The sequence below is a fragment of the Ustilaginoidea virens genome, chromosome 5 (assembly GCF_000687475.1).
Source record: "Ustilaginoidea virens chromosome 5, complete sequence".
Classification (NCBI taxonomy): Eukaryota; Fungi; Ascomycota; class Sordariomycetes; order Hypocreales; family Clavicipitaceae; genus Ustilaginoidea; species Ustilaginoidea virens.
Genome location: NC_057320.1, coordinates 4,312,501 through 4,332,005, shown reverse-complemented (window position 1 = coordinate 4,332,005; position 19,505 = coordinate 4,312,501). Strand labels below are relative to the sequence as shown.

The 19,505-nt window shown below is 56.5% G+C and overlaps 6 protein-coding genes across 6 annotated transcripts in view; 5 read left to right on the top strand and 1 right to left on the bottom strand.

The window, feature by feature from the left end:
• Positions 1-136: 136 nt before the first annotated feature.
• On the top strand, positions 137-741 carry UV8b_06874 (uncharacterized protein; the record flags this gene model as incomplete). Its single annotated transcript, XM_043144371.1, has 2 exons — positions 137-179; positions 275-741. 2 exons carry the CDS (start codon positions 137-139, stop codon positions 739-741), a joined length of 510 nt encoding a protein of 169 aa, XP_043000306.1.
• Positions 742-3,388: 2,647 nt separating this feature from the next.
• Positions 3,389-5,689, top strand: UV8b_06873 (uncharacterized protein; the record flags this gene model as incomplete). The annotated part of the gene is made up of 1 exon (XM_043144370.1): positions 3,389-5,689. The coding sequence occupies one exon, from the start codon at positions 3,389-3,391 to the stop codon at positions 5,687-5,689; it is 2,301 nt and encodes a 766-aa protein (XP_043000305.1).
• A 2,247-nt stretch (positions 5,690-7,936) lies between these two features.
• On the bottom strand, positions 7,937-8,239 carry UV8b_06872 (uncharacterized protein; the record flags this gene model as incomplete). Its single annotated transcript, XM_043144369.1, has 1 exon — positions 7,937-8,239. One exon carries the CDS (start codon positions 8,237-8,239, stop codon positions 7,937-7,939), a length of 303 nt encoding a protein of 100 aa, XP_043000304.1.
• Positions 8,240-12,795: 4,556 nt separating this feature from the next.
• On the top strand, positions 12,796-13,359 carry UV8b_06871 (uncharacterized protein; the record flags this gene model as incomplete). The annotated part of the gene is made up of 3 exons (XM_043144368.1): positions 12,796-12,849; positions 12,912-12,980; positions 13,033-13,359. 3 exons carry the CDS (start codon positions 12,796-12,798, stop codon positions 13,357-13,359), a joined length of 450 nt encoding a protein of 149 aa, XP_043000303.1.
• A 997-nt stretch (positions 13,360-14,356) lies between these two features.
• On the top strand, positions 14,357-14,824 carry UV8b_06870 (uncharacterized protein; the record flags this gene model as incomplete). Its single annotated transcript, XM_043144367.1, has 1 exon — positions 14,357-14,824. The coding sequence occupies one exon, from the start codon at positions 14,357-14,359 to the stop codon at positions 14,822-14,824; it is 468 nt and encodes a 155-aa protein (XP_043000302.1).
• A 2,178-nt stretch (positions 14,825-17,002) lies between these two features.
• UV8b_06869 (uncharacterized protein) overlaps positions 17,003-19,505 on the top strand; it is a gene marked incomplete at both ends in the record, with an annotated part of 2,704 nt that continues 201 nt past the window's right edge. The window contains 2 exons of the mRNA XM_043144366.1: positions 17,003-17,909; positions 17,962-19,505. The exon at positions 17,962-19,505 is cut by the window's right edge and continues 201 nt beyond it. Coding sequence (XP_043000301.1) covers positions 17,003-17,909; positions 17,962-19,505 — 2,451 coding nt within the window. The remainder of the gene's footprint in view (positions 17,910-17,961) is intronic.

Here is a 19,505-nt window from a genome sequence, read left to right as displayed (position 1 = left end):
CATCTCAACACCATCACTTTTGCCCCTGTCTATTGCAGCTCCAGGCCCACTCGAGTGCCGCGCCCCTCATCCTTTTCTGCCACAATCGGCTGCTCCAGCTTGCACCACCGTCGAGATAACCCGCACGTTTGCAACCATGGCTTCAGCAACGAGCTTTTACGATTTCAAGCCGCTTAACAGTCCGTCCTCCAACACTCACCCCTCTCCTTCGCAACCTGCCTCCTCACCCTTGCGCCCCTCGTTGTACTAATCCTAGCGACTTCTCCGTGCATAGATCGCGGTCAGGAAGTCTCTCTCGCCGACTACAAGGGCAAGGTCGTCCTCGTCGTGAACACGGCTTCCAAGTGCGGATTCACGCCGCAGTACGGAGGCCTCGAGAAAATCTACAAATCCATCAAGGACAAGTATCCAGAAGACTTCACCATCTTGGGCTTTCCGTGCAATCAGTTCAATGGCCAGGAGCCTGGTACCAACGACGAAATTCAGGATTTCTGCCGCGTCAACTACGGCGTCAGCTTCCCCATCATGCAAAAGATTGACGTCAACGGCGACAAAGCCAGCCCCCTGTACGAATGGCTCAAGTCCGAAAAACCCGGGCTGATGGGTCTGAAGCGCATCAAGTGGAACTTTGAGAAATTCCTCGTCGGTCGCGATGGTACGGTGAAGGGACGCTGGGCCAGCACGACCAAGCCTGAGAGTCTGGAGAAAACCATTCTGGAAGAGCTGGAGAAGAAGGAGTAAGCGCTCTGTGTATTCTCTTTTGCTGGCAGTGGGAATCCGGGAATAATGCGAACAAAGTTGATATTCAGGCTTGATTTTGCTCTCTCAACTGAGACCCCTAAACTATAAGGGGTTTTTGACCTTTTAATACTCAACCACACAATGGAAAATAGTCAAGGTTATACTCATTCTGTTTGTATTCTTTGCGGGATATGTTTGTTGAGGATTCGAGTGGAATTCTTTTTTCTAGCCCATAAGCCGGAAAACACCTAACCTCGCACGCTGTCTCATTTGACGGCAAGAGTTGGGCACGCTCAGAACTCTAACCAGCTGTTTCGGCAGCTGTTTCGGCAGCATCGTATGGCCGCCATCTATTGCATGCTCGCTACAGTCACATTCAATGTCACCAACGATTCAGATGGACCACCGAAAAACGCCTTGGCGCGCAAAGGCGTCCTGCAGCCCCCGTTGTGGGAAAGTTGGCCGGAGACTGTAGTTTGGATTACGGTGCTTGTCTGAGATGCTGTGACCGTTGGGTTGTCCGCCTTTTTTTCGGCTCTTCCTGCCTATTTATCCAACTCATCTCTTGACTAGAGTATGACATATTTTTCTACGCATGTAGAGACAGGGCAGTCAAGCTAAACAAGCCATCAATAGCGAATGCAAGGCATGAATATGCGTCTGCGACTGAAGTCAAATGTATGTCGGTTGATTCGGACTGTTAAGTGGTAGGATGATGTTTTCCTCATTGGGTTGCTGGAGAGTCTCTTGGACGATATCGTGAGATGAGCAGATGCCGTAAAGGCATGAATCCCTCCCGTTCAACGACACGCAATTCGTCATGGGCTATAGCGGTAGGTGGGTAATGGCGCATCGCCTCGAAACAGTGGATGCGACATTGAGCAGTAGGGTCATTTCATTTCGCATGCTTCACTTGCACAAGAGAAGAAGAGCGTGAAAACAACGACATCTGGTACTCAGCTGCGGTTGATCGGAAGCCATTGACCTGAAGTACGTGCGCCTGGCGCAATCGAGTACGCCTCGCGACACAAATCACTTACAAAATCAGTGGGGAAATGGTTTACTTACTATCGATATCCGTATGGTTAAACGCTAATTTAAAGGCCCATTTTTAGAATTCGAAGTTCAATTTGCGCCAAAAAAAAAAAAAAAAAAAAAAAATTGGCCCACTGGCAGTATATACTGCTATTGTGCGCCGTCGGAACAAGGGCCAGGGCCTGTGGTGTTGTGGGATGCGCTGGATGCTTCCATGTCGTAGATTCTCATCTAATTCTGGTAAGAGGCTAATTAATTATGTCGAGTGCGCCAATTCTGTTCGCCAAGCGCACGTGCTTGGATCACGGCCTAAGCTGAGAGAGGAGGTATGCGACGACCCAGGCCTCTTCACCCGTCTTTCATCCTGATCCGCCGCATTATTGGTTACGCAGCGAAAGTGGTTTTCTGGTGGCAGTGTCAATACATATCAGCGTCAACGTTGCCGAGGGCAAAAGGCTTCCGTCTGAACGGCAACGACCCCCTACGAGGTGGCACGGGATCAAGGTACATGGATGGATCATTGACATCACGGTTGCAAGCGACTGAATCGAAGGCTGGCCTCCTGAAACCAAGACTGATGGAGTCACTCCACTTGGTGTTGCCGAGTACCAAAATCCTTGCCAGCACGCGGTCCCAGGATGGATGCTCAAAAGTTCACGTTGCTGCCAAAATTTCACGAACCAACTGCTCTGTACGGAGTAAGTGGGATAAACCAACTTGCGACGAAATGCGATGATTTATTCCGTGTCAACGAGTACTGTGCGTGCATGTGCTGCACGGCGTCTTGACACTGTTCCTGATCCGACATCGGGCGGTGTTCCTTCCTGTTGCACCCTCCAGTCCGAGTCCTAGTCCTCTTCTTCCTCCTTCTTCTTGGTGGGGAACGGCACCTGGGATCCCTCACGTACCAGACAGTATCTGTTAGTTAGCACTCTTTCTTCATTTCCTCGCATGCAGGGCCCTCTCATTCTGCTTTGAACACCCCTGCATTTTTCACGTCAAGCTTCTCGTCACTGGCTTGACGGGGCGTTGGATGGATCCGGCTGCTGCAACTCTGCGTGCTATGTACGGAGCCCTCGGTACGCATCAACCGTCATGGCCTGAACTATCGGTACAATACTTGGTCCTATTCGCACCCACTCACCCTCCCACTCACCCTCCCACTCACCCTCCCCAGACCTCTTGCTCAACTTGCCCCAACAGTGCTCGTTGCTGACCAGTCAGACAGTCTTGTCGATGATGCTTGTCGTTCAAAGGTCACGGCTATGGAGCTCTCAATACAACGCAGCGCACGTGCAAGGGGTTCCGACCCGTTGCTGACGGCCTGGTTACGTGACGCCCACATACATGGCCGTTGCCAACTCTAGCGATAACCCCAGCTTGCGACGAAATGCCGTCGTCTCCTTGGACTTTTCTTCTTCCTCTCCAAACTCCATCGTCGCTCGTTAATGTTCATCGTCACTATTTGCAGTATTGCGCCGTCATTCCTTACTTTGCTTTGTTCACCTTGACATGTTCTTGTGCTGGTGTGCGTAAAAGGGGGGATTCATTCATTCGTTACAAGCCAGCGTCCGTCCCATGTCGCTCGGATACACACAGACACCTCATCACCATGTTGTCCACCGCTCTCTTGTCTCTCGCGGCCCTGCCCCTCGCGGCCCTGGCCATCGAGCTCCCTTTGGATAACCAGTTGGCGCAGCAGCCTGGCTTAATCCGATACCCCATCACCGTCACGCCGGGAGCCCCGCACAAGAACAGCTTTCTCCGACGTCAAGTCGATGTTGCTGTTCGCCCCGAGCAATCAGCCTTCTTCTACTCCATCGAGCTCCAGTTCGGCACTCCGCCCCAGCCCGTGAGCGTCAACTTTGACACCGGTTCCGCCGAGCTTTGGATCAACCCTGTATGCAAAAAATCAAACGACGCCGCCTTTTGCGAAAAGCTTGGTCGTTTCAATGGCAGCCAGACGTATGTCGACCTCAAATTTGCCAACAGGATCAACTACGGAAGCGGTTACGCTCAGCTCGAGTACGGTTATGATTATGTTCAGATTGGCTCCGCCAGAATCGCCCAGCAAATATTCGGCGTTGCTACCGACAGTGAGTTTACCGTTACCGGCGTCTTTGGCGCAGGCCCGGAGCCCAAGGGTTGGTCCAATGACTACCCCATGGTCCTCGACAACATGGTCACCCAGGGCCTCATCAAGAGCCGCACCTTCTCTCTCGACATTCGTTCCATTGGGAGTGCGCGAGGCTCAGTCGTCTTTGGTGGCCTTGACACCAAGAAATTCTCTGGACGACTCGAGAAGCGTCCCATTATCCCCGCAGACAAGTCTCCCGACGGCTACACTCGCTACTGGGTCTACCTGGACGGCATCTCCCTCACCCCTGGTGACGGTTCCAGCGTAGTCGTGTTTGATCAGGTCAACGGCCAGCCTGTGTTGATGGACAGCGGCTACACCGTGTCGTCTCTACCCACCAAGTACTTTGACAAGATCAAGGACGCCTTCCCCGGCGTCACCGCCCCTCCCAAGGGCGACGACTCCGGCATGTACCGGGTTCCTTGCAATGTGGGAGACGAGAATGCCACCGTCAACTTCAAGTTTGGCAAGACGGAGATCAACGTCCCATACCGAGACTTTATCTGGAAGCAGGAAAAGGACGGCTCTTGCGTTCTCGGAGTGGTCCCCGACGACAAGTTCCCCGTTCTCGGCGATACCTTCCTGCGCGCTGCTTACGTGGTGTACGATCAGGAAAACCGCAACATCTTTGTCGCCAACAACGAGGACTGCGGTTCCTCTCTTTTGGCCATAGGCACGGGTGCTGATGCCGTTCCGTCAATTGAGGGAGACTGCAGCAAGGCTGATGGCACAACTTCGTCTGCCGTTTCTCCTTCCACCTCCATCAAAGCTTCCATCAGTCCCTCCACTACCGCGCCCACCGGCAAGAACAGCACCATGACGACCACTTCCAAGGCAGCCGTATTGGAGACTACCACTACGACTCTCTCCACCATTGCCAGTGTCGAGGCTGGCAAGAACAGCACCGGCGTTGTCAAGACGGATCCGACCATGACGCCTGGAGTCACGCCGGCGCCGTTTCCGACGGGCAGCTGGTACAACGCGACGCACCTCCCCCACACCTACACATCGACCTTTACCACAATCGAGCTCCACAACATCACCTCTTGCGCTTTGCATTCTGACGGCTGCTCCATTGGTGCCGTCGCGACTCGAACCATCATTGGAACGACCACCTGGTGCCCTGAAAAGGACGGGAACCCTGCCTCCAAGCCCACCGAGAACACGGGGCCAACCGTCACTGCGAAGCCGAGCCTCGTGTCGCAACCAGTCATCACGTCCGTCTTTATCACGACCAAGACGCACAAGATCCCCTCGTGCCCTGAAAACGGTGGTTCTTCTTGCGGCGAGGGTGGCGTCTCCACCGAGGTGTTGACTTTGACGACATCCGTCTGTCCCCCCTCGACGGGTATCTTTACCATTCCGCGAACGCACACCTGTGGCAACACGGAGACTGGATGCACACCCGGAGACAGGGTTGTCAATGTCTACGTCGTCACTGTCCTGCCTCAAACAACTGCGGACAAGCCTACTCCGGTCCCAGGCTGCGGCGACTGCATCCTTCCTCCACCGGCTCGGACCTTGCCCCCGACGACGCCAATCTCCACGACGCAGCCGAGCATGGAGACTCCCGCGCCAGTTCCCACCGGCCTCGCGGGCACCGCCGGCGGCATCACCACGTTTACCAAGCCAGCGGGGACGAGTCCTTGCCGCACCTGCGGGTCCGCGACCAACTCGCTGCCGCCGATCGCGACCGCCGGTGCTGCCGGAGCAGGCCGAGTGTCCGGCATGGCTGGTGGCATGCTGCTGGCAGTCCTGGCAGTCGCCGTCTTGTGACGGGGGGGAGATGACTTGGCAATAAATGAGTTGCGCAGGTTGGGGCGATTGTTTTCATCAGACGGGCAATTTGTGATTTTCCCCGCATGCATGGGGACACTCGGTTGATCTTGGGTCGGATTAGATGCCCAAGAGGCAGAAGCTTGGATACCAAATTCACTTAATTTTCCATCGACTCGCCCGATGGATGGTGCATCGTAATCATGCCCGTTGATGGTGTTGTTTTGGTTTGCTCTTGTTCCAGTCTTTTTTTATTTTCCTTTTTTTCACGTAGATATCTCCAGGCCACTACCTTGCTTTTTGCCCTGTTTCTCCCTGTTTCTCCCTGTTTGGTGCCCTGTTTCTTGCCGTGTTTCTTGCCGTGTTTCTTGCCCTGTTCCTTGCCCTTGTCTCTTGCTCGCCTCACCATCAAGTCCGTAGACCCAAGCGCGCACTCTCGAGCCAACCACGCAAGTTTCCCCCCATCATGCCCAACCTCGATACCATCCGCCTCGTCCCACCAGTCCAGTCCGCTCGCAGCAGCCCGTGCCCATGTTTCCCGCTACCTACGAAACGCCGGCCGTCAGCCAGCCCACTATCCCCCCCCCCGTTTTTCTTCGACGACATGCAAAACATCGACTGTCACGTTACGATACGCACGTTACGCATGCTGCCAGAGAACACGCTCTGGCGCACCACACTTCCGAGCGAAAAGATTTTCTGCGGTTCCCCCCTCGGCGCGAGAATCTCGTGATGCGGGAGCACACGCGCTGCCACGGTGCTTTACGCGGTCGAGAAGCTGCGCAGAGCAGAGCAAAGCACCCCGGGTGTCTGGGTGTCGGCCGGGCCGTGATGTCTGTCTGGCACTGACCGGCGTTGGGGGGTTCCCCGGCCACTCTGGAGAGGCGCCGCCCAGCAGGGATGGCGCAGCGCAAAGGCAGATGGAAAGAAAAGATGCAGCGCGTGGCAGCGGGCCAGGCGCGCGCAGGAAAGCAGCCGAGGTGGCAAGCACATCGGGCGCGCGGTGTATCAGGGCCAAGGGTAACGCTGGGGGCGTGCTTGACATGCGGCGGTGCTTGGCAGCAAGCAGTGAAGCTGGTCTTCAAAAGGTCTGAGGCTAGTCCGCTTTGACGGGAATCCAGGCTCTTCTCTTGTACGGCACGGCGTCACGGGGTCCTCAGCTCCCACTGCGCCGGTGGTCCCCAAGGGCGCAACACGCCTTATGGGAACGGACACCCCCCCCCCCCCCCGGTTGGGGGAAGCAGAAACCCGCATGGCTGGGAAGGAGAAAAAAGAAACAAAACAACGAGGGCGTCGACCTTCCGCTAGGGGCTCTCGAGGCTGCAGCGCCACCTGCCAGGAGGACAATGCAGGAAAATGATGTGAGGATGGTGCGCGGTGCTTGGGGAGATTTTGCAAGGGGGGGGGGGGAGGGGGGTGCTGGCGCTGCCAAAACGTGTGTGATCAAGGGCCAGGGAACAGGAGGAGAGGGAACAAAGAGTTCATCCGAATGCTGCTCTGGTCGGGGGGGTTGGTGGTGCCGTCGGGGCAACGGAACGAGTTCAGCCTGGCGAGGACTTACCACGTCACTCTACATGGGCTTGCTTGTCTGGGGGGTGTGTGTGTTCTTCTGGGGCTCTTTTGCTTGCCGCAAAGGCTCGGGTTCGCTTTGACCAGCTGGTTTCGGATGGTTGCGGTGGCATCCATGACTCTTGTCTTGCGAGGCAGATATCGCGACCTTGGGCAAATGGCGAATCACCGTTGCCGGACATGAAGCCCGGATGCTCCAGAGTAACGAGATGACCTGCTAGTTGGACATGGTGTGAATGGCTACACCGCCATGCCATGCCTGACACATCTCCGTGCCGAAAAGGAGACGGACAAACTATGCACGCGGCGAATACCACTTTTTGTTCGGGATGGCAGGCGGCAGGCCCTCATCACATCACATATGTAGGAGCGCCCATATCTGTCAGCTGCGTCTCTGTTTGATGCCCATCGCACAACGCTGTCTGGATAGCGATGCTCGGAATTCTCGAGGGGGGCACAAGATGAAACCAAGGGCGTGCAACTGCCCTTTCGAGGCGGTCATCACCAGCGGGAGAGGAAACCCCAGGTCTCCCCATCATGCTGGCATCCCGCATGCTGTAGAGGAACGGGTTTGCATATCGGGGGTCACGCAGCAATGAACGGCCATTTCCCGTTGGCTGGGAAAGGGGAGCAAAAGGTTAGAGTCGCAGGGGGAATAGGGTTTGGCGACATGCGTATTCAGCACGAAAGCGCCCATGAATCCGGGTTCCTCTTTATGGGAATCGTCGGCGTTGGCGGAGACGAGGAATTCCCCATGGCTCCCAAGCTGGCCGTGGCAGGCGCGTGCAGAACGAACGCGGGCGTGGTTGGATCACAGACGTATGCCGCAGCCGAGGCTGGGGTTGGCTTTTGACGGCTGACTTGTCTTGGGTTGCCTTTCGGGACGATTGAGAGCGTCTGTGAGAATTCCGCAGCATGTCGAGTCAAGCGCGGCACTGAACCTGGGGTGCATGGCCACATGCAAACCTTGCGGAGGCACATTTCCAGCTAGCACTCGGAGCTCGCGCAGCTACTTTTGCAGCCTGCAGAGCGCCTGCCTTCCGATATACGCGATGTAGCAATAGCGTCTTTGTCTGCTTTCCTGGCATCGTACGTACGTGGCATGGCATATTGGCCGGCATCGCGTGGTCAGTACATACGCATCTTCTCGACCCACGATCCACGACCCACGAACCATGAACCACGGATTCTGAGACGACGGCTGGCTGCGACAAGTGGCCCTAGGGCTTCTTTTCTTCCTTTGTTTTTTTTTTTCTTGTGACCTTGCACACCGTAGTGCCATGTCAAGGGCCGCAGCTCGCTGCGACATGTGTCGCATCTGCTTGTGTCCAAGTCATGGTGATTGCTCCGACTTAGTCCGGCATCCAGGAACTTTTGCGGCTGCAGGGCGGGGGTTTGCGCACGCCGCCAAGGACGGTGCAAGGAGCCGTTCCCTGTCCACGCCGCGCCACCGCTGACATGCCATGTCGAGTGCGTGAACTCATCTCTGCGACTGACGCCCACAGCTTGCGCTGTTCTGCGCTGCTCTTCTGCATCCCTTGCTTTGCTCGGCTCCCTCGAGGACTATCGCCTTTGGCGTGCCGGGAACCTCCGGAAATCAAAGTCATCCTCATTGGCGCCCCGTGCGTCTGTAGAACCTGGAGAATCGGGTTATGCATGTACGTATGGCGTCATGAGGCTCATGACCCCATGGGCATGCTGGGGCGGCCCACGTGTGGTCAAGTTCACAGGCCGCTGACACGTCCGAGCTGATAGTTACAGTACCCAAACAAACCCAGACAGGGCATGGACAGGATAATGCGGCACTGCCAGTGCAACCCCACAGGATGAAATGACTTCGACTGCCATGGGCGGTGCCAGCGAGGACCCAAGCCAGCAGATGCTCCAGTACAGCACTGCATGGTCCAAGTTTACTCTATCGAACGGTTGCAGATGAGGACAAGGCAGGGCCTTGAGTCGCGTATCGTTGTGCGCACACGCGTGTGGTTTTTTTTTTATTTTTTGGTCAGAATCGGTCCTGTTCCCCCCTCCTTGTAGGCGAGCCACGCAATCTTTGTCGAGTCCAGCGAAAGTCCAGTCTATTCGATCGAGCATGAAGCGGTCGTGATCTTGGCTGATGGTGACCCCTCCTCTCGCCCCCGGTCCGTCACGTCGCGACCTAACAAAGTCAAGATCAGAAGGCAGGCCATTTGCCCCCTGAAGAGGTTTTTTTTTTTTTTTTGGCTGGAGCATTTGCTAGTGCTCAATGTTGGGCATGAAAACCCATCTCCGTTGCAGCATTAGCTCAAAGCACGTTTATCCAAGACTTCCCCCGCCAAACTCTGGGGCTTATTTTGAGTCGTCGCGGCCCAAGTTTGGCGCCAGGGGACCCGCCGATGGCGCCAGCCCTTCCGAGAACCCCGTCTTTGCGGGGAAACGGAGCTGTCAGCAGACAAGACATGTGCCAGGAAACTCTTCAGATGGCGGCAAAGGTGTAAAGGGGCGTGCCGAACCAAACCAAGCTTGGGTTGAACGCCATGTCCGAAAATTGGTAACCAGTCGTACACCGCCAACTGCGATGAGTGGATCGCGATTCCTTACCGGTGGCTCACCAAGTCCTCCTTGCACAAGGCTTCAAAAGTGCCATGATACTCGCGTCCAACGCGACCGCCCAGCCACCGGTGCGGGCGTCAATCGAGCTGAAGGCCACCGTTTACAAGCAGGGCAAGTGCAGCCTTGCGGAAACGACCGGGGGGGGGGGGGGGGGGATGAAGCAGAGATTAGGCGAAAGCTGAGGAAACTTGACGTGTTGGCGTCCATGCAGCCGCCAAGGTAAACAGTCGTCCTTTGGTTTGACGCATAATAGCCATCAACTAAGTACCAGGCGGCAGAGGCATCTCGAACCCGCCCGGCCGGGTCAAGTCCGCCTTGAGCATGGTGAAATCCGATGGTGTGGGAAAATCGCATGTCGCCAGACATTGCCGGCGCAAGGCGAAGGATACCGGGCCCGAGAGAAATTGGGGTGCAGCGCCAAGAGTCCATCGAGAGGTAGTTAAATCTGACGCACATAGTCGTGCGTGTGTGTCATGCGTTCGATGAGAGTGCAGGACCAGATCTGTTGTGTTTGACAAGAAGCAGCCGCCCCTGCGCGGTACTCCGCAAACCCCTCCCCCTCCCCCCCCCATCCCCTCTCCCAGGAAAAAATTTATAAAAAAATTAAAATAAAAAAAAAAGAAAAGAAAGAAAGGGCAAAGGTCTTTGGCCATTTGTTTCAACGGATTTGCTCGCAAAGATACATGGTCGAGTCAGTTCTGCAGGAGAGGCAGCGGCAAAGGGCCCAATTTCTCGACTGTCACGGGCTGCTCTGCTCGAGCCTCGAGGCGTCGGCACCAGAGCTGGTGCCTGGCTTGTTTTGCCAGGTCTCGTGGCAAGAACCTTTGCCCAGCCACGTCGTAAGGGCAATGGCGCCCGCTGATTGTCGTCGATTCGGCAGATGCTAACTCTGTTTGGGGGGGTTAAGCCGACGTGTACGGAGTAGCAGCAGCAAGAGTTGGTCAGAGGAATGAGTTGCAGCTTCACCGACAGGCTGATGGCCCAGAACTTGAGCAGAGGACGGAGAAAAGCGTGGAGGCTGATTGGCCACTAGTACGCCGGGTGCAGCTCTTACTAAGCTAGACCATCTACGAGGTATGTACATACCTACCTCCTAACCTAAGGTACTCCGTACTAGGGGGCTTTTTGTACTCGAAGCGGCTCAGTTAGTCCCAAGACTCCAAACACACGCCCCTGGTTTGCTTCTTCAAAAGGCGTCAATTTGTTTGAACCGTCTGGTGCGTTCTACGGCATCAAGCCTGCCACTGCCACTGCCACGATCGAGACTGAGACTGGCTGGTGCTACCCTGGTAGGTACTACATAGGAACGGTAAAGTGGCAGTAGCCAGCCTGTTTAGTGCTGAGGTGGTGTTGGCAGCATCTGGGTTCTGAGTACGGAGTACGGAGTACGGAGTAGACCCGGCGTAACCAGGGGCTGGGTTGTCGTAGCAGCCCGTCAAGTTCAAAGCGATTCCTGGCAAGCTTTCCTTCCAACCAATCAAGACGAATCCATTGAAGATTCTCGTCTAAACTTGGACAATGCATACTCAAACGTGTTAGCCTCCGGGGAAGAAAGTCGATGGCCCCCTGTCTGCAAAGGCGCGAGTCTCTTCAAGCCCGCCGAACCCAGTCAACCGACCACATCTCGAATCGAACTCAACAGCCTACCCTTGGTTGTGTTGATATGAAACGCACAAACGTCTCGATTTCTGACCTGAAAGGCTCGCCGTCCAAGTCCAAATCTTGGGCGTCGTCTTGCTTTTTCCCCCTTGATGCTGGGGAAATTGTCTCAATGTGCATCTTGGCCGAGCTCAGTAACTACGGGGCCCATCGATTCACTAGAACCCTTTCCAGGACCAATTACCGTTTAGTTTATCGACGACAATATCAAGACTCGTTTCGGCAAAAGTCCGAAAAACAGCGGCCAGCATTGTGGGGCTAGAGCCTCAAACATTGTTGCTTTCTTACTGCTCCGTAGTACCCATGCATGCATGTGTCCTTTGAGCTTCTAGAAGTTCAGGAGGCTGACCATGGCTTGCCAGATCCACTCGACTATTTTCACATGCACCTCGAGCTACCAGGCTCTTGCCGAGGCAGGATATTTGGTTCATGGTTCTGGGTTCTGTTCCCATCAATATGGTGTATGGTGTAGAGAAGACTGCCCCTTCCATCAGGTCTGAATCGTTCAGAGGATCCATGTTCTCTGGCCAAGGTATATGCCGGGCTACATACCCGGCTGTCGGCTAAGAACATGTTGTAGACCGTTCGATTCCTTACTGCTGCAAAGCAGGCCCACCTACTCCGTGGTGGAATTGTTTGTTGATAGCATGTTCTCTGCTGACGGCTTCGGCGCAAAATTGTGGCCTCTGTCCAGCGGCAGCCCCAGCCATTCCACTTCCACTAGCAGGCTGCCTGCCTTGTCTGCTCTTATTGCTTATTTCGGAGCTCGTGGCTGGCTTGAGAACTTGCCAAAGTAACCCCATGCATGTTAGCAGCTGCTAAAAGCCGCAGCCTGGGATGGGTTTTGCGAGACAAGACAAGACGAAGCCAGGGTACGGAGTACTAGGAGGTGCCTGCCGAACCTAATCGTGCCAGCTGGGCACAGTCACACAGTCACACAGTCACACAGTCCCAGACTCACAGGCATGAAACATTTCAGCCACACGTCGAGAAAAGGTCAAGCCGTCCGTCCTTTACGATGGGATGGGCCTCCAGAGTTTTCCTTCCATGCGTTGAGTGGAACAGCCCGTGGAAGCCCGTTCCTTTCTGCTTGCGGTTTCTCATGGCCTCTCGGGCTCGGGCTCGGGCTCGGGCTCGGGCTCTGGTTGCTGGCTCGCTCCTGCCCAGCATCCGTTCTTTCCTTCGTCGATGGTTGCTTGTGCACGCCAAGCCGCGTTTGCCAAGACCCAACCGACCGACGCCACGATCCGCACGCAGCCTTCACCTGGCAGTTGCATCCAGGGAACATGAAATCCCAATCACCCCTGCCCTGCGCCTTCGGACCAGACTCTTCCCCCCGGGTGAGCATCATTTGCCTTGAAAGCCTCCCGAGGCTCCAAGATGGATGCTGATTGTTCTGGAGACTGTTCTCCCTCTTGGTTTCATTCCAGGCGCAGAAATGCCCAATGCCAAATACGCCTCCCGATGGGTTGTCAGTGAACATTTCGCCCACGACCTCGTGCCTGGCCCGAACAGACTTGAAGTTCGCAAGCAAAGATCAAGACGCTGTACACTCCTCAATACTCGGCTTTGCATCTGCTCGGGGTTCCCTGAAAATCTATGGAGAAACTACGAAATTTCCCTTGCAATTCTTGGAACTCACCATACCATGGACGGGCACATCTGACAAGCAGGCACGTCGTGTTCTTGTTACCAACATTCTAGAGTCGGGGACGCATGAGCGATGCCAATACCCCTTGGAGAAGTCTTTTGGAGAAATTCCCGCCTATTGCACCAGCCTGTCACCGCCGTACAGGCCGTTCAACATCGGACTGTACAGCAGTGAATGGCCCAATCGGACCAGGGCTTGAACCTCTTTGTTGAAAGCAGCTCCCTGGAATACAGTCTTCAAGCACATGCACATGCTTCGGGCGCTTGTCCCGTAATACCGCAACCCCTAAATGCATAGTGATACTCCAATGATATCTCTGTATCACTGCCTTCATCGATTATAGGCCGGGTCTACGCCGGCATATCTATTCATTTATTGCGTATCGTAGGTCTTGACAAATTTCCCAGCCCCCCTTCCTAACGTCCCCCCGGTCGTCTGCGAAGAACGCTCGAATAACCCGCTTCCTTTTTTCTTGTGTTGCCCCCTCTTCTCCAAGGAGCGCTCGCCCTGGGTGCCCTGGGTGGGTGTCCGAAGTGGGCTTTGCAAAAGAACCCGGCACTTCGCAGATTCGGTGGACGCTAAAAAGAAAACTGGCAGAAGTGCTGATGCAGGTCTAGCGTCTCCCGACTTGTACGCCATCTTGGTGTCCTGACTCCTGGTTATTCGTCGCGGCGGTTGCAGATATTGAAGCTGGGTCGAAAGTTGATATCGCGCCCGATCCTTGCTGTATGGCCGGCAGCCTTGCTCTTCATTTCGGGTTCCCCATGACAGCAGCGACAGCACCCACCTACTGGGCGACTACCTACTTCTGGGTTCCAGGAGCGGAGAAGCATTGCGTCAACTCGTACGGAGTACGGAGTACTTTTCATCTTTTTTTTTTTTTTTTGCAACGAGTGCTACGCGCCAGTCCGCGTGCTTACGAGCTTGTCACCATGCGCCTCCGGGGGCTGGTCCGATGATTGTTGGAGCTGGGGAGCTGACAGAAGGCAGCAGCCAGGCGGTCAAGATGAAGGAAGATGCGCACGTACCGCAGTTGACGACGAATGGCTGCATTGTTCCGCAGAAGCGCGCCGCGAAGGTTCCTTTTCCACTTGCCTGGACCTTGGTCATCCACCGTCTTGGTCCACTTTGAACTTGACAAAGATCAAGATTGGACCCCTGGCTACTCACAGGGTTTAGTCCTCGTGATTCTTGGGATGCTATTGATGGATGCTGGCTGCCAGGATCGACCGTTGCTGGTCCGTTGGTCCGTTGAGGGAAGGGGCGGGATGCGGGGGCCTCGCTGCAACTCAGATTGCCGTGACTGGACTGGCAGCAGACTGGCAGCAGACTGGCAGCAGACTGGGGGTGCCTGCAGGTATTCGGCGTGCCTGAAGTTTGGCCCTCGCGGTGGTGAGGATTCAGGAATCAGGACAAAGGACCTGTCGAAGATGTGGGACCAGCAGGGCCACGCCCGCCGCGCCGCCACGCCCCCACCCCGCCAGACCCCACCAGACCCCCTCCCATCAAACCAACCTTTTCACTGTGGAGCCCCAGATGATGATGACTACACGCCCCTGCCTCCTGCACCCTCCAATAGGCCAACAAGATGGAGCCGCTCCATTGCCAACGACCTTGCCGCTGGCGACTTGGTGGTTGCTGCTCGTCAGTCATGCATTGACTGATGCAAAACCGGTAGTTCCCTATGCCTCGAGCGTTGAGGCGAAATGCATGGTGAAGAGGAGCACATCTTTCGGCCCTTTGAATCCAAGGCGACTCCATGTGCTAGGTCAGGTACCTGGTAGGTACCTAAGTCAACGTACCTCTGAGGAGGGAGGCACCTGAGGTGCCTGAGGTACCTAACGTAGCTCATGAGCTGGGTGCTCTTTCCGCTGCATCAAAACAAAACAGGAGCGCGCGCTTTCCCTGCTTGAACCAGCCGTGACGGCACTGATAGGGGAATCTCTCCAGATCCGTCGGCCAAGCTTGGCCAACCCGCCAGCCGCCAGCCGCCAGCCGCCAACCGTCAACCGTCTACCGTCTACCGTCTACCGTCTACCGTCTACCGTCTACCGTCAGACATAGCATGCTTAAAGTTACCAAGGGGAACAGCAAGGTGACCTTACCCAGCCTTGCATGCCATCACACGCGTGATAACGACAGGGTATCGGTATAGATGCCCAATTTACGATGCTGCAGTCTGCAACCTGGACTCGGCATGCAAAATACTGTATCAACTTGCGTGAGAGCACACTGGGAATGTGCATCCGTCCCATATCGTCTTTTCGCGCTTTGACCTGCTGTGAGTACGTCTCCTAAGTAAAAATTCTCTGGCAGCAGGTCGGTAATGGATATCCAGATAACCCCCTCGGGCCGCCGAGCAGAGGAATATCTTTTCCTGTCCTTGCCTCCTCCCCGCTTGCCTTGTGCTGGGTCACTGGCTGCCTCGGAAGCCCATTGGAGAAACAGCAGAGCAGACCAGACGGTAACGTGACCTCAGGTGCAACACAACGGGATACGGCTGGTGTCTGAGTTGACCTTTTGACCATCCTCTATGGAGTCACGCCAGCACGTTCAAGTGTCCGCTCGTCCCATCAGAAACGAAACCGACATGGAGGCTCCAGGCTTGTCAACCAGGCCCTCACCCAGCAACAACAGCCCATTGGACAGCGCTATAGACAGCGCTATAGACAGCGCTATAGACAGCGCTATAGACAGCGCCATGGGACAGCCATTGGACAGCCCTCTGTACAAACGGGCAGGGCTCCCGAGGCCCAAGGCGAAAGGAACCCCACCAGAGCCCACCTCGCGGGTGCCTCGTACCTACCCTCACGCTCACTAAGCCGACGCCCTGGCGCGGGGCCACAAACCCAAGTCAAGTCCTCGTCGGCCACCCCTCCCAGGCAGCCAACCCCCCCCCACCCTTCAGCTAGGTCCCCCCACGCATACCACATGCTGCAGCAGTACATTGCATGGCATGGTACGTGCTGCATGGTATCTTATCTTTAGATAACCCCACCGTCCCACGTCAGTTCAGTTCCGTCGGCCTGTGACCCCTGTGGGCTGTGGGACGGCGGGCAGCAAGAAACGCACCAGACACCAGACCACTTTGGCTTCTCGCCAAAGTCGCCAAAGTCCAAAGTCACCACAGTCACCACAGTCACCACACCATCGGTTTCTGCAAGCTAGGCCTGCCAGCTTCACACTACCGAGTACCGCGCTCTGCAGCCCGTGGCAAGGAACACATGGAGACGAAGCCTAGATGCACCCCCGGTCGACGTCCATGGCGCGAGCGCCTCCCTACCACCAATCCTCTGGTGGCGCGGGCAATGACATTTGCTACATGCCTTTTGGCATGCAGCCGGGGTCTTGACCACATGAATCTCCTCCATATACATAACCTCGCCGCCTCCCGTTGTTCTTTTCTCGCACGCAACACTTTGTATGAGACGATCCGTCTACTATATCACGGCCGCCTGACCCTCTATCCTCCCAAGAAGCTTGTTGAAAATCCCGCCTTCCTCTTTCTTTTCTACTTCTTGTTCTCCTCCTCCTCCTCCTTCCTCCTCTTCTTCACCACCTCTTTCGCCTCCGCCGTCGTGCTCATCTTCTCTCTGGTCCATCTCACATTGCCTCCACTACTCAACACCCTTATTCTAGGGGCTATATTGTCTTTGCTTGCTCTGCAAAGTATCTGGCCTGAGATTTGTGTGTGTGCGTGTGTGCGTGTGCGTGTGCGTGTGTGTTATTTGCCCTTATTCACACGCTCGCAACCCAGCGGCATCACGAGACATTGAAATCAGACGCTGGAATCTTCAGTCTGCAGCGGGAATATTGGCCGACCACCCATCTCTTTTGTCATCATGACGGCTCCCCTCTCGCAGCAGACCGTCTCAGTTAAAGATGCGGCCGCAGTTCGCAAGCGCAGAAGACGCACCCCTGCCGGAGGAGCGGCAGATGACTGCTTCACTTGTTCGAAACGAAATGTCAAGTGTGATCGCCGGCGGCCTTACTGCTCACAATGTCTTGAGATTGGCAACGAATGCTCAGGCTACAAGACGCAACTGACCTGGGGGGTCGGCGTTGCCAGCAGAGGGAAGCTTCGTGGGCTCTCGCTTCCCATCGCCAAGGCGCCTCCGGTATCCCGTGAGCCCAAGAAGTCCCCCGTTGTCGCCCGAGGCCGTGCCAATTCCACCGCCGCCGTCATGGCTGCCCACTGGGTAGAGCAGGAAGAGCTTCAGAGACATCGAGGCCCCATCGACATCCCGTCAGTATCCCACCCCATCTCTACTCCGCCAAGCTCATATCCCGGCCCCGGATACGGCTATCTCTCCATGTCGCAGCCCGAGCAGCACAGCTGGGGCGGCGCCGCCATGCATTACTCGTCCGGCTTCGTCCACTCTCCAGACGCCATCCCCAGATACTCCAAGTTTCCACTGCCTCTCATCACCGACGGCCTCTCGTCGTCGCTCGACTCCGTGAGCGACGTCGACTATCTTTCGCCCCTCAGCCAGACGTACTCGCGGGATGACATGTCCTTTGGCAGAGCATCAAGCGTCATGTACGATGGATACTCTGGAAGCCAACCCTCGCCAATCGCGCAGAGCCCTCCCTCCGGACTCGTGCTGGACCACGCCCGTGTACCGACGACGTCGTGTCCCGGCTTGATGTACGCGACATCGGAACAGAGCTCGAGTCTTGCCGCCCACATGGATCCATTCGATACACATCACCTGAGCCACAAGCTGATGCGCGAGTGTGACAGCCTGAGTGAGCATCGCATGGCGCCCTGTCCGGCCTTCCCATTCTAACGAGGCAGCAGGTGTTCCTCCGCAAGTCGACGTCTTCGAAGCAAGCTGCAGCCCCACCGACCACGGCTGGGCTTCGTCTCACCCGCGCGAAGATGAGCTGCCGTCGCCGCGATCCGAGCACGCGTCGACGAGATGGCCGGGCGGCCTTCGAGAGCCGGAATCTGCGCGAGTAAGCCAAGACCTCGTCGCCAGGATGCCCTTTTTCATGGACTACTATGAAAACACGATTGCGCCGTCCATGGTGTACATTGACGGGCCGCACAACCCGTTCCGCGGCCACATGCTCCAGCTGGCAGCGCACAGCCAAAGCCTCCAACACGCCATCTGCGCCTTGTCCGCCTGCAACCTGAGGATGAGGAGGAAACTCAGCCTCGGGCAGGACACTCGCGAACTGTTCGACAAGCTCATGGCCGAGAAGAACATGATTGACAACCTGGGGGATCGCCAGCCGGACGATCCCTCGCTGGCGGAGGAGTTCCAACACCGAAACCTGGCCGTCAACCTACTCAATGAGCAGCTCAACGACCCGGTCAAGTCTACGTATGATTCGGTCCTGGCCACGATCCTGATCCTCTGCCACTACCGGATGGTCGAGTCGGGCGTGGCCAAGTTCCACACTCAGTTCGCTGGCGTCAAGAAGATCCTGGCCATGAGAACGGAGCGGTTTGGCCCGTCCAGGGACTCCGCCTGGGTGGAAGCCCTCTTTACGTACTTTGACGCCATCTCGGCCAGCATCAACGATCGTGAGGCGCAGCTCGCCCCCGGCGCGGATGGCGACTCACCCTTGCTGCCGCTTGGCGCGGAAAACCTGGTTGGCTGCGACCGGGAGCTGTTCAAGACGATCAGCAAGCTGGGCAGACTGAACCTTCTTTCGCAGCATCGGCCCGTCCAGAACATGGCGTCGTCGTCGCTGTCGTCGTCGACTGCGACTCGACCTGGTGGAAACACGCCTTCGCCTCGGCTAATGGTAGCATCATCTCCACTTGGGCACTCGTACAAGGGGGGGGGCGGCAGCGTCGCGGGCATTCACATGCAACAGCAGCAGCAGCAGCAGCAGCACAGTCACCACTCGGAGCAGCACCATCAGCAGCCGCAGCGGCCGCAACTGGGCGACGTGTACGCCATGCCTCCTGCCCATCGGTTCGACGGCAATGGATTCGGAACCATGCTGGATGACGACGAGATGCTGGCCTCGGCCATGTGCACATCGGCCGCGTTCGACGACAGGCGATCGCTCTTCTGGCGCGAGTGGAAGGACGCCCGGCTGGCGCTGCAAAACTGGCACTTTGACGCGGCAGCAGTGGCGGCCTCCTTGCCGGGGTGCCCCAGCGCCTCGCAGGTTCGGGATCTCGGGTCCCTCTCGGAGGCGTTTCGGTACGCCGGCCTCCTGTACGCCGAGCGGCTCGCGGGCCCCGGCACACCCTCGAGCCACACCAACCTGCAGAACCTGGTCAGCCAGGTGGTGTACTACGCCACCAGCCTCGAGGCCGGCAGCGCCGCCGAGAAGTTCCTGCTGTGGCCGCTGTTCGTCGCCGGGTCCGAGTGCGTCAACGAG